General features: G+C 38.2%; 1 protein-coding gene across 4 annotated transcripts in view; it reads left to right on the forward strand.

The window, feature by feature from the left end:
• The window catches only part of LOC145203395 (WD repeat-containing protein 64-like), a 41,453-nt gene that overhangs the window by 22,034 nt on the left and 5,964 nt on the right, over positions 1 to 13,455 (forward strand). For 3 of the 4 annotated variants that reach the window (XM_080075854.1, XM_080075857.1, XM_080075856.1), the window contains 3 exons: positions 217 to 355; positions 427 to 498; positions 4,069 to 4,212. In XM_080075854.1, the coding sequence (XP_079931980.1) occupies positions 217 to 355; positions 427 to 498; positions 4,069 to 4,212 (355 nt within the window). Of the gene's footprint in view, positions 1 to 216; positions 356 to 426; positions 499 to 4,068; positions 4,213 to 11,854; positions 11,968 to 13,455 lie in introns of those variants that run through there. The other variant, XM_080075855.1, reaches the window with a different exon arrangement.

The following is a 13,455-nucleotide window of genomic DNA, read 5'->3' on the forward strand; positions in this document are numbered from 1 at the left end:
CATGATGCATAGCTAAGGAATGTGCGTGGGCGGCTAAATGCGTACATCACAAAATCACCTGATATTTGAATGAACGTCATGTAATTGTTCTAAGTGACGCAATGTGTTTTTTTGCATTCTTTTTTGTCATTGTTTGTTTTTAATTATGTATCTTCAATCACTTTTAATTTCAGACAAAATGCCTCCTTTAAAAGTAGTTTATTTTTTTTACTTTAGATGGCGCCCGTTTCGACGTTCTGCATACGCACGTGACGTAGAGCAACGTAACACCGTATTAACCAATCAGCAGCCAGGATCACTCAACATTATCGAAATAAGGAATAAAAAATTTTTCAGTGCTCTGGTTAAACCCAAGGTAACGAATACTGCAGAAAAACGTCATACAGTCCATTATGACGTAAAAACTAAGCTTGTGTGGTGTAATAGGCGGATAAGAGTGGATTGGAAAGCGACAAACCAGTTGATTCGGATACGGGAGCTATATTTCATCATTTGCCGGTATGTATTTTATGATTCATAACTTTGTCTTTACGACATCTTTTACTATCCGCGTGGTGTCGCAATTGAATTAAAATGAATTCAATGTTCGGTTGACGGGAGAAAAACGCCTGTGTTTTTGTGGATTCGATGACTCATACACACTTTCTCACATTTAGATACAAGTAGATGTATAACCTGTGCACATGTTTACAAGTTTTTACAGCAGCAGTATTAGCAACGTCATGCACACTTACCATATTTCAGGGCTATTACATAAGAAAAGTACCTAACTTGCCACTGCCTTTTTCTAGTGATGCACCGAAGTTTTGGTGTTTTCAATATGCTGTTTGCCAATGTTTCAGTTTCGGCCTGAACCTTTTTGAATTCAACCGAAACCGAACTTTTCTTGCATATGAAGTTAATGTCTAAACTTTCATTATCGCTATTTAGCAGCACCTAAACTAACTGATTGTAGAAAACACGAACCACGTTACCTGCAAAACATAAAATGTTTTGTTCAGCTCACGCATCGTAAAAATTACTTTTAAATGTCGTAAAAGTGTCAACAATGCAAGATTTAGTTGAAAACACCCATGAGGAAGAGGTTTTTAGGTTCGTCCTGATTCGGTCAAAATTATTTGGCCGGAACTTTTTGGAGGGTTCGGTGCATCACCAGTAAAATCAGGCACCATCTTCCTACTGACGCTTCGGAGAAATCTAGGGTGATTTTTGCAGAATTTGTTAATTGTTCCCACGGTTAATTATGGGTCCCCTTCCCTGAAGGGGACACATCTTGATTTCACTCTGTTTTTTTCTTGTTTTTTTCTTTTTTCCGCCGAAGTTTGTCTATGCACTTTTGGCATGAAATCTTTGGTGGATTTGGATGAAACTTTCACAGATGGTAGATATAGTTATGTAGATGTGCCATCTGCTTCGTTTGACTTAATAACCCCAGTATTTACCCCGCTAGACCCCAAAATGTGAAACGTTTTTGTATGTTGCTGCGCACCACAAACGAAAGATTTCTGTGGTGTAACGGTATAGTATAGGCAACAGAACATATGGTACATGTGTTTGTGCATTACTTGGTAGGCATTTTGGACATGCCGGTCAGAGGGGGTATTAACAGCCTTATGACGTCAGAAGCGTTAAGGAATGTTGCTAATGACACCCCTATTGGTCAAAACATTAAACATTGTCCGATTTGGATAAAATTTTACATGACTGTCGATTAGTTCATTGTGGTTTAATATTTTATACTTTTGAGTGTTAAAACCCATCAGTTACCCCTCTAACCCCCTAAAATGGGTGAGTTTTTTAAACGGTGTCAGAATTAAGTGAAATTTGGACAGCTTGTGGAATTTGTCATTTTTAGGTGTCAATTGTTGTGTTTACCCCGTTAGCCCCCTAAAATGGGTGAAATTTTAAACAATGTCCGAATTGAATGAAATTTGGACAGTTTGTTCATTTTGCTATAATAAGCTGACGGTAGTTATGTTTCACTCTGTTACCCCAATATTTACCCTACTAGTCCCCTAAAATGGGTAAATTTGTGAAACAATGCAGGAATTGGATGAAATTTGGACAGTTTGTTCATTTTGCCATAATTAGCTGTTGATTATTTTGTTTCACCCTGTAGCCCCAATATTTACCTCACTAGCCCCCTAAAATGGGTGAACTTTTAAACAATGTCAGAACTATATGGAAGTTGGACAGTTTTGAGTACATTATTCATTGATGTGTTTTACCCTGTAAGACCCACCTTTACCCCATTAACCCCTAAAATGGGTGTAATTTGTAAACATTGGCTGAGTTCGTTAAAATTTTGACAGTTTGTGCAAAAGTCATCTTTAGGTGTCAATTGTCACTTTTGCCATGCAGTCCCATCAGTTACCCCATTAGCCCCCTGAAAGGGTTAACTTTTTAAACAATGTCTCAATTTCATAAAATTTTGACACTTCGTAGAATATGCCATTTTGAGGTGTTGATTGTTGAGTTTTACCATGTAGCCCCACTAATCCTTAAAATAGGTACATTTTGCAAACAATTGATGAATTAAATGTGACTTGTGTAGTTTCTATCTCACACAGCATGATTATTTCTGCAGACTTTTTTCGTCCTGTTTAAACTCATAGCACCAAAATTTATTATAGTTATTTCAAAAAATGCACTATTTACAACTTTGCATGTGTGGGGGACCCATGAGTTTCTGCTTGCAGAAACAACTAAAGGTATAAAATACAGTGGCTGATATGGGACCCATTACGAAATAGGTTATAGTATATGTGCAATGGCAATATGTGCTAAGCCACCCTTCTAGTTTTTTCGGGATTTTCAAAATTAAATGGGAACAGTATATGTTTGCAATGTCGTCACGGGAAACGTAAACCTGCATTTGTTGTGTGACTCTTCAGTTTCTGTGCCTTAATATCGGCTTTCTTGGCGCAAGTTCGCTATGATTTTACCACAAGCTCCAAGCTACACATCAACACACACACGTAATTGCATAACATAGTTATAGTGAAGCTTGGTGGTTTGTCCGTGTACGCTTACGAAAATAGCCATATCGTGAACAATTTTCGGATCAAGAATTTCTATTATATCTTTGCCAGAATTTCTGCAGAAGCAGTAAGTCATTTTGGCGACTTAAAACCACCTTAATAATTTTGTTCAGGTTAAGTTATAAATTTTCGTGAAATTTCCAAAATTTAATTCCTCGAAATTTCCCGGCACAAATTTATTGCACCACACAGTTACTCTCCATTCGAGGTATGGCTAAACCTTGCTACGTCATGTATAGTAATGTATCGTATCACGAGACCACTCAGTGACGTTAACACTGACGTATTGCCCCGGGGATTTTTTTCAGGACGTAAGAAAGGTGCAATTTTTGGGGCAAAACAGAAGGTACCGTACCTGACCTGCTGACGTATGTTTGCCAGTGTTACGTCATTAGTTCCTCTTAGGCTTGCGGAATTTCACAAAGCATTCGCTACGCGCGGCCACTAAAGACGTATTGGTCCCCTTTATAAGTTTGTTGTTTTGGGTGTAAGTCTTGTCAATAACAATTATGGGCGAATTCTTTTGTTGCTGCTATGAAAACAGCCAACATTTACCAAAAAATATTCCTACCATTTCAAAGGTCTTACAAAACTTTGAAAATTTCTCTTTCTTAGAACAAATAGCTCAATCAAGAGACAAAACAAAGGGATAGCATGTTTGCATATACAGCAAAAATGCGATATCTAACTATAAGCCCTTTGCAAATAGCCATCATGTTACTGTACTGGTCACGGTCCATCTTCACTCGTGTACATTATCCGTCTTATATTATTTTGACTCCTTCAAAGTTTTGTTTATTGGTGCCAGCCGACCTACAATCTGTTTTAGTATCGGCTAATCCTTTGCAACAACATGTAAACGTGAATAAATAATGAAATAAATGTAGTTTATGTTGAATATTTTCTGATGCATCATTGGGCAAACATGATACGTCGTGTTTTAGTTCAGTTAGATATTGTTTACTTTGAGTTTTCTGCATAAGATTGTAAAACCTGACGACTAACAAATATTAATCAATGCATTCAGGTGTACCGGATTAAGACACCGCCCCTTCAGCCTAAACCGAAAAATATCGGGTACGAAGCGGGTTGGGGTGAAGAAAACTCGGATACAGGAAAAACTGGAAAAACAGGGGCAAAATTTGGTACTACCCCAGGAGCAGGGGCTAAGGTAAAGATTTCTAAATTACATTTTTGAGGGAAAATTGAAGTATATTCTGTGGCATCTTCGTATGCACGGAATATTGGTGCAGCCTTGCCTTTGTTTTATTCAGTAAGACATTATTTTTAACTCCATTTTTGTGGTTGGTTTTTGGCTCTGAGGGTAGTTTGTGAGTTATTAAGTCCAAATAGGTTTTGCATGAGAATTGTTGCTGGCATTGGTTAAAATAGTGTAATTGACTGAGAGTGCTACACTTGTCGACAATGTCTTTATGGTTGCAAGATTCTGACTGGGTTTAACTATAGATTGTTTCAAGCTTGTCATGTTCCAGTGGTCGTTCGTTAAACTGATAAAATATATTTGGAAGTCTTTCTGTGTTGTAAACTTGTAGCTTGGTTTAGTGATTTTTTTTTCAACAACCTGGCGCTGGTTTTCATGCTTTATAAGTTAAATAGTTTTTATTTACGAAACTGTTGTGGGTTTTAACAATAGTGTAAGGTGTTAGTAAATAGATAATGATAAAACATGCTGTACAACAATAATATTTTATGTGTTTTACAAACCCGTGAAGTATATAAGTTCTTAATAAAATAAGTTTCCACACAATGGACTTGGCCTACCATATGTTTCCACACAATGGACTTGGCCTACCATATGCAAGCAATATAAGATGTGCCACAAGTTTAGACCATTATATGTTGAGTCTTATGTTTTTAATCACCGCATTCCAATACGCTTGTTGAGATAACGACAAAGTGGCTGCTTTAAGGCTTAAGAACTTCAAGCGGTCACATAGCTCCACAACAAACATGGAATTCTACCTGGTTGGACTTCAGTGTTTTTCCACTCACTGTTTATCGCTAACCCAAGGGGAAAGTCCCGACACGCGCGTTGTGACAAAGAGCTGTGTCCCTATCTTTTTTTAGCAGCCGCAGGGTAAAAGCCAAAATGCAAAAAGTGGTTAAGCCTTAGTCCCGTGGAAAGTTACCTCGGTTAATCCGCAAAATCTTCCTGTAGTTTTCAGGCAGGGGCCAGTTTTGGTCTGCGCTTGGGCATCAGTGCGTAACTACCTGTTGCTGTTAACACCATTACCCGCAAGCGAATAACCTCGCGTGGTCACTGGACCATGACAGTGTCGTCACTTCCGGTTGCCGGCACGCATGGTTGCACATACCTGTGTCGTCAACGAAACTGGCTGTTTGGTCGCTGAAGTACAACGTTCATTACGCACCTTTGCATACAATTCGATTTCGAAGGTTTAAGTTGCTCTGCAGTGTTGACGTGAGACGCAACTGCCATTGTCCGACCGGTTGCTGCCTCTTGTGTTACAAGTGCGGTACTGTCCCTGTTTCGCGAAGTGGTTTTTCGTGTTTGTATCGAACACTTTTGGAATGCTATTTAGTTTCAGGACTGATTTTGCATTTAAACACATTCTTATGCAAGGAATTGTTTTTGCACTTTTAAATGAATTAAACAAACTATAATGAGCATGACATAATCTTTCTGTTCATGCCTCTCCACCCTTGACGCCTTGACATTGCAAAATTACCACCAGAAAGTCCGACGTGCCAAGTCGGTTTCTCCAAGCCTAATAACTCGATTGCGATTCCAACGGACTGTGCATTGCACAAAAGCTTTTTGCTTAGCCGCGAAGACCTGTTGTTTACCATTGAAGCGACGCTTTCCATTCGCGGTATATGCTTTAAGGAGAAACTGCTTTTGAATAGGCGTTTTGTTGACTGAATTGTGCGAAACCTTTTTGAAAGGCATTTTGCGCCTCGTTTTTAAGCCACCACGAAACCTGATTGATTTTTATTTTATTTTTTATATATGACGCACATAAGGTCTCAACACTGTGTGCGTTGATGCATTACGCTGGGATTTCCCCTCTCGGGGGTAACCGTGCTTGTTTATGAAACTGACGTCTTGTTGTTGTATATATTTTTGTGCGTGGCGTGAGTTCTTCACCATACTTATTTCTCGATCGTGATTGGTTGACGGCGGCTCGGCTGGACTCTGGTTGGTTTAGCAAATCGCGTGTTTTTACCCCCTTGCTGCGTAAGGTAATGTGCGTTATGAGGTCATTGTATTTCTTGTTAAGTGGGCTTTAAATATCTTCAGTAGTTACATACAATATTTTGACTTTCACCATGTACGTAAATATAAAAACAGTCTTTGAAGTACTTTTTATTTCTTTTCCAAACGTTTTGTGCACCTAGATGTTTAAATGGGTCTTGAATAACCTCGTTTAGTTGGTGTCTGTAGTCTCTGTGACCACCATTATCTTGCTTTTCGTACTATGTTTTGCATGCGCTATGTAGTGTAGTGCGTGCCTACATACAAGTCAATGCATACAGGATCAAGAAAAACGAACCCCGGTATATCAGCAATTGAAGGCCAACAAAGCAGAACTTTAAAGGCCAATGTGGTACAAGTCGAAGTAGCAATCTTGTTACAAATTAATCTCAAAATCTACCTCAACCCTGTATCAATACATTAGGACGAACATAGATCATGTTCTTGTTCCTCTGTCTAAATTTGGCGCTACGCGCAAATACCCCCCGTGCTTTATTCAAACAAACTTTGCTAAAAAAAATCACGGTGCAAACAAAACTTAACAAGGTCGCTGACGAGAATAAATTTAGATTCCTGTAGCCGATTCGGTAAACCACGTGTTTATTTTATTATGACGTCGATGCGCTACGTCACGGTGTTTACGACGCGTGTCTATTTTTACGCGGCCTCAATAGATCCCAACTTTGGCTTTCAATGAAACGTCACAATGTAAACTCGACGCTGTTTGGAAATCAAAATAATCTGCCACAAATGTTTGCCTTGGCTATTTTGCGCCTGTATTAAAGTTTACGCCCTTGTTAACGGATTATATGGTTCCCTTTCTGATTTGTGACGTGGTAATGTATCGACAGTATTTAAGTTTCATTAACTATATTCTTGGCGCTGATTACACACAACATACACGCACTGGTGGGATTTAATTTTTTTGTCAGTCGTTTCTATCACAAAAGTCTTGTTTTTCAGCCAGTCATGTTACGAAAAGTCCATTGACAGTAACCAGTAATGCCAACCGGTTTGCTGATCTCATAAAATTGCATGAGACAGTTCTATAGAACCGGTGCGAACCGGCGGAATCCCACCACTGAAACAGGCCTAACCAACATGCTTTGTATTAATAGTAGACAATTCTATGTTACAAACATTTTACACAAAATAAATTATTTGATTAAACTCACTTGAAACACTTGAGAATTTAAGAACAGCGTTTTCTACCTTACCGTGCGTGTTTAAATTTGTGACCATACGTAACTAATCATTCAGTTGCCTAACTCTTTAATTACTTAATAGTGCGTCATTGGTAGATTACATGTACAGGAGTACAGCATACCTGCAGGTACTTGCGATTATTTGCTGTTAGTTTCGTTTACACAGTGTTGGAACTACATCACGTCATAGCTGTTTTACCGAAAATTACGTCATTTAATGTAAGTTGTATTTGCGAAAGCAGATGTTTTTTCACACTCGGCACGCGCAACTGAAAGCAAACATATTTCGACTGAGTTGTACACGCAGTGAATTACGAACTTTGAAACCCGATTGTTTTATTATTTTTACAAGTGTATGAAGTTTTTGTTTCCTCGTCGATCTACGCAATAAGTTTCAGTTAAATACCAGTGTTCGACATTTGCTGGTAAACCACCTTTTCTGTTGTATCGCTATAAACCTTTATCTTTTATCATCTTGTTTTCAAAAATAGGGGTAGCCCCTTTAAAAATGACGTTCATCTTTACAGATAAAATGAACATTAATTCATAACTATGGGTTCAGCCTTGAAGCGTTCAAGCAGACTAGCAATCAGGGGACACTCATATATATACATCTTAGTTCGCCAGACCCATTAAAGGCGTAATACCGTGCTGTGACCCTAACAGATATAAATGTGTTTCGAAAAATTACCCACATACTCTCAAAAACCGATCATGTAAAATGAATTGTCTGCCTGTTTGTTTGAAAACGCGTATTTAAAGATTTGATGTACTTTACCGTAACAGTACAGGCTTAAACGACCTATAGGTAAATTCACATTTGTTTACTAGAACTTGTTTTGGGCAAAGTACGATAAAGTCAACGACCTACATGCCTCACCTTTCGTGATGTCACCTACATCGAAAACATGTTTTTTACCCATTTTGCGGTGGTATTAGAATTACGCCATAAGAATTTCTGAGCGAGTTGAGCCGGTGGCAAACCGGGGAGTTTCCCAATAGGTGGTTACCAAAACTCGTGACTCGAAGACTTGTTAGTCTGGTCTCGCGTCGGGCTGAAGTTTGACTTAAAAGACTTGATTTTGCTCTGACTCCGTATACTCGTCTACATTTGAATAACTTTGGTAAAGAAAACTGTCAGGCCAAAGTCGGTAAATGTTATGTATGAAAAAAAAACTTTTGTTAACTTGGGGTCGACCCTGCAACTCTTGAATTACTGCATTAAGCGCATGGGCTACGGTGCTTTTAAAACCCGAAAATTTCAAGTTTGCTACTGGAGAGGCTATTTGCTCTAACATAAATAGTATCCGTTTTGTATACTAATATTTGGGATATTTGGAGTTTGGTATTTTAGTTTTTAATATTTTTGGATCAGTTGGGATATGAAAGAAAATGCGTTTAGACGGACCAGGATAAAACCCACCACTTAATAGACAAATACACTAATCGGTCACCTAAGCGAGTTCATATTATATTAGATGTTCTTCGTTCGCAACTGCCAAATATCACAAGCGAAGTAATGCTGAACAGTACCAGGGATGTAAGCCACGTCGGTTTCGGGCTTAAGTCTGATAAAAAATCTTATGCTGTACATTACACCCAGGCACATTTTTGTCGCTTGGCAAATTTAACTTTCGGGCCTGTTTTTAGCACACAAAAATGTGGTTGTTGTCAGGTTTCGGGCTACAAGCCTATAAGCTCTATGCGGCACTATTATTAGCAGTGACTTACAGAATATACAGGATCGATTGAGTTTCCCGCTTTTGGGTTTAAACTCGTCCATTGGCAGATGGCAGTATTCTATTGGGTGGATAAATATCAGTCGTGATGTCTGATTTTAAATTGTTCTTTGATTTATGGAAAGTCAATATCCATTCATGTTTTTACAACGTCTTGTTACGTACCCGTGGGAAATTTTATGCTATTGTTAAAGAATCACTCGGAGCGACGAATCGAAGATAGCATTGACGTTTTTGTCTTGTTCAAATTGACACAACATTGTCGAGGTGACCAGGCCAAATTCCAATACTATGTCGTTTACGTATTGCCTTCCTTTTTCTGTTCGGTCGCTCTCATTGGTCGATGTGCATGCAGTTGTCAGGAAACAGAGATAAACACAACCGTTGCTTTGGGGCGTTGTGATGGTTTAAAGTTATTATTGGTTTTCAGGGTCACCTTAAGTCCGCTAAATATACACCTAATGTGAAATAAGCTTTTTCACATGGAAGCCAACTTTTACGAGAGGTCATTAGTCGTTGTGCATGCAGTTGTCAAGAAACAGAGATAAACACAACCGTCGCTTTGGGGCGTTGTGATGGTTTAAAGTTATTATTGGTTTTCAGGGTCACCTTAAGTCCGCTGAATATACGCCTAATGAGAAAAAAATGAAAAAAATGTTTAAAATGGAAGCCAACTTTCACGAGAATTAGACATCCAATATTTACATTTAATCATTTATATCCCGCTGTGCTAGCCATTGCGTCCTCGTTGTCATACCGCTCATTGGTAGCCTCAAGTCGCTGCCATGGCAACTGTGGTAAAAAAACCATTAAATGCTTAAGTCGCTAAAAAAATACACAAAAAAAACTGTGCAACTTTTGGAAGGGGGCGGTTTTTGTTGGTTCCAACAAAAGTTTAAATTTTACCCCAACACTGACATTTTCTTTTGCCTGCGCCTTGCTGCAATCCACTCTTTGACAAAACCAACGTTCGGTGCAAAAGTAACTTTTCCAGTTTGGACAACAGGTCGTGATGCTTTTTTCAAATCAACGGTGCAACATGTTGTTCATAGGAAACCGTGTGTTTGCAAAGCTCGGTTCACCAGGATGAAGTAGCAAGAAAAGCCTTACAAGTGTGTCCCTGGCGATGGTTTCCACAGTCACCTGTAGGTTTAAAAAAGTAAACCAACTTATGCGCAACAATAGCTACGTGATTACATTTAATATCTTCAAATAAAGTTCTCACCGTCAGTTTCTTAGCAACGTTGGGCGAAAATTATTACGTCACATTGGGTTTATTGTTGCCAAACAAACCAACCCGATTGTTGTATTGTTATCATGTTTAACGTAGAGAGTGTTTATACAACTGAAAAAGGCAAGAACGTTTTGTACCCAATTCTCACGTGACTGCATGGGTATTTTTTAAACGTTCGTTCCTTTACAATAGGGTTTCATACCTTGGTTTACTTTATTGCATCATGTTTTGAACACTTCAAACGCGATCGTGACGTCGGTTTCTTAGCAACGTAAGGTGGTGTAGTTACGTCATATCAATCATTGTTTTTCTTTATTATAGGGCTTTAGCGAAACTTTTTTGTGTTTTTACTCTACCTTGATATTTTTAATTATTGCTTGGACTAATTCTGCTGTAAGAGATTTTTGCGGGTTTTAGAAAATAAACAATTTATGCACTCATAAAGTATTCCCTTCTTGGCAAAGAATATGGTCAGCCTACTTTCTGTAATGGTAGCATTTTGCAAATCATCGTGATTTGAAATTTTATACTGAATAAACGTAGTGACAGTGTTGTCAAACTTGAAAGTCGTAAATAATCTTTGTCCTTTAAAATTGAAGTAATCCTGATTTTAGGTGACATTTGTATATTTTTTTGGTCGATTTTGTGTAAGTTGTGATTGCACTGGAGCAAGGGAGTACACAGAGTCGTATCAGTCATGTGTGTGTTATAATTCACGCCCAAAAGTTTCATCATTTTGCGAGTCGTATGTGTGACGGTGAATCATTTAATTTTATTCTGAACAAGAATGGGATTCACCTACCAGGGATGACTATTTTAGATGAAATTTATTGAATTTTAGAGTTTCTAATGTTAAATTCTGTTCAAACTTTGTTTCATAATGTTAAATTTAGTTCACAACCCTACCCCAGCCTCACTGTTAACTTAAATAACTATGCTCTTTACGCCATCTATCGGTATTTAGCAAACGTTGTCCGATGTGAGATGTTAGTAGCTCTACCTCATGACATAGGGCGAGCCAAAATTATCTTGAACTGTTTCCTTAGCAACTTTTTCCGTGGCTACGTTACACGTGTGCTTCTAAAAGAAAAACGTTCCATATTTTGCACTGTAACGCAACAATAGCGATAAGTTTCACCGCCCATTTGACGTGACGTCGGTTTCCTAGCAACGAAACGTGGGAACTGTTACGTCACATTGCGTTTATTGTTACCCAACGAGCGTCTCTGGCTATTATTGTAATGAAGTAATACGGCTTGAATAGGACAAACTAAAGACTTTTTCGAACTACTGAAAGAAAATCTCTTATTCTTTAGTTGAATTGAATTCTTTGTGGACGCCGGAGTAGGGGAATACCCCTGCGTTGCGTGAAATAAAATGTCAATGTTTCATTACAGCACATGTCTTGAAATAAAAATTGCCTTTTCATCGACGTCGGTTGCCGTGGAAACCGTTACGTCATATGACGTTCATTGTTGCGAATCAAACTCCTCTATTGTTACGTTGTAATGATGGTTTACGTCGATGATATTAGAACCTAGAGCTTTTCAAACAGCTGAAAACAAACCTGTCGTTTTTAAAACGGATTTTCGTAACCGCAGTTGTGTTGGGGAATTCCCTGAAAACTGCTGTTGCTGGTTCTGTTGTTTTTGTCATTTCGTCATTCCTTATCCACAGTCGTGACGGTGTTCAAAAGATTTTCTACTGTAAAGTAGGGGACCGTTACGATTTTCATAAATATATCCAAGTCAATGTACGAGATTTTTTTTCAAATAATGTCGATTGTCATGTCAGTTTGGTGAAAAATACGATTAAATATGTGCGCTTGATATTTTGGACAACGGTTACTATAGCAACCGTTACCAGTGGCGAAAAGCGCGAACGCAGCAATAGTCACGTGACTGTGAGATGTGTTTTGATTGCCAGTATTGATTACAATGTAGATTTTCCCCATATCATCATCTTTCACATACTTCATGCGCGCTCGCAAAGTCGGTATCTTATCAACCTAATGTCAGATTATTGCATCATTTCACTTTACGGTTTTTCGTTATAGGTGAGAACGTTGTACTGGTTTTCCGAATTGCTGAAAGAAATTCTCCAGTAATTGTGTTGGTACAGATTATGCTGCGAAATTTTGAAAAGAGAAATTACCTATTTTGATTTCTCTGTATTGCGTAATGTGAATCATTTTGTCGTTTCATCATTTCACTGACCCGGTTATGATGGTGATTTATCAGACTTAATGCTGAACCTAGAGGGGATGTACCGAAATGTGTTCACCTTTTAGGATTTCTAGAAATATCCAGCAAGGGTACTTTGCCTATTTTTTTCACTAGATTTTAAATTTAAAATATAAAAGTCTTTTCCTAGCTTTAATTTTGTCACCAAATGTATTGCTATGTTTGTTTTATTTAACGAACTTTTTATTGTTTCAAATTATCAAAAAATTAAAAACCGGTTTCCGGGACAACGGTAACCTGGTAATAAGGACGAACATTATGCCACTTGACTGTCGGGAATTTTAGACTCGTGTGTGGCTTAAAATGACACCGGAGTAGGGGAATACCCCTGCGTTGCGTGAAGTAAAATGTCATTGTTGTATTACAGCACATGTCTTGAAATAAAAATTGCCTTTTCATCGACGTCAGTTGCCGTGGAAACCGTTACGTCATATGACGTTCATTGTCGCCAATCAAACTCCTCTATTGTTACGTTGTAATGATGTTTTACGTCGATGATATCAGAACCGAGAGCTTTTCAAACAGCTGAAAACAAACCTGTTGTTTTTTTGGATCGGATTTTCATGACCCCAGTTGTGTAGGACTGTAGGGGAATTCCCTGAAAATTACTGTTTCTAGTTTCTGTTGTTTTTGTCATTTCGTCATTACCTATCCACAGTCGTGATGTTGATCAACAAGATTTTCTACTGTAAAGCAGGTGATCATTACGATTTTCATGAATATTCAAGTCTTTGCACGAGTTATTTTTCGAATTA

The sequence above is a fragment of the Phallusia mammillata genome, chromosome 1 (genome assembly GCF_965637545.1).
Source record: "Phallusia mammillata chromosome 1, kaPhaMamm4.hap1.1, whole genome shotgun sequence".
Classification (NCBI taxonomy): Eukaryota; Metazoa; Chordata; class Ascidiacea; order Phlebobranchia; family Ascidiidae; genus Phallusia; species Phallusia mammillata.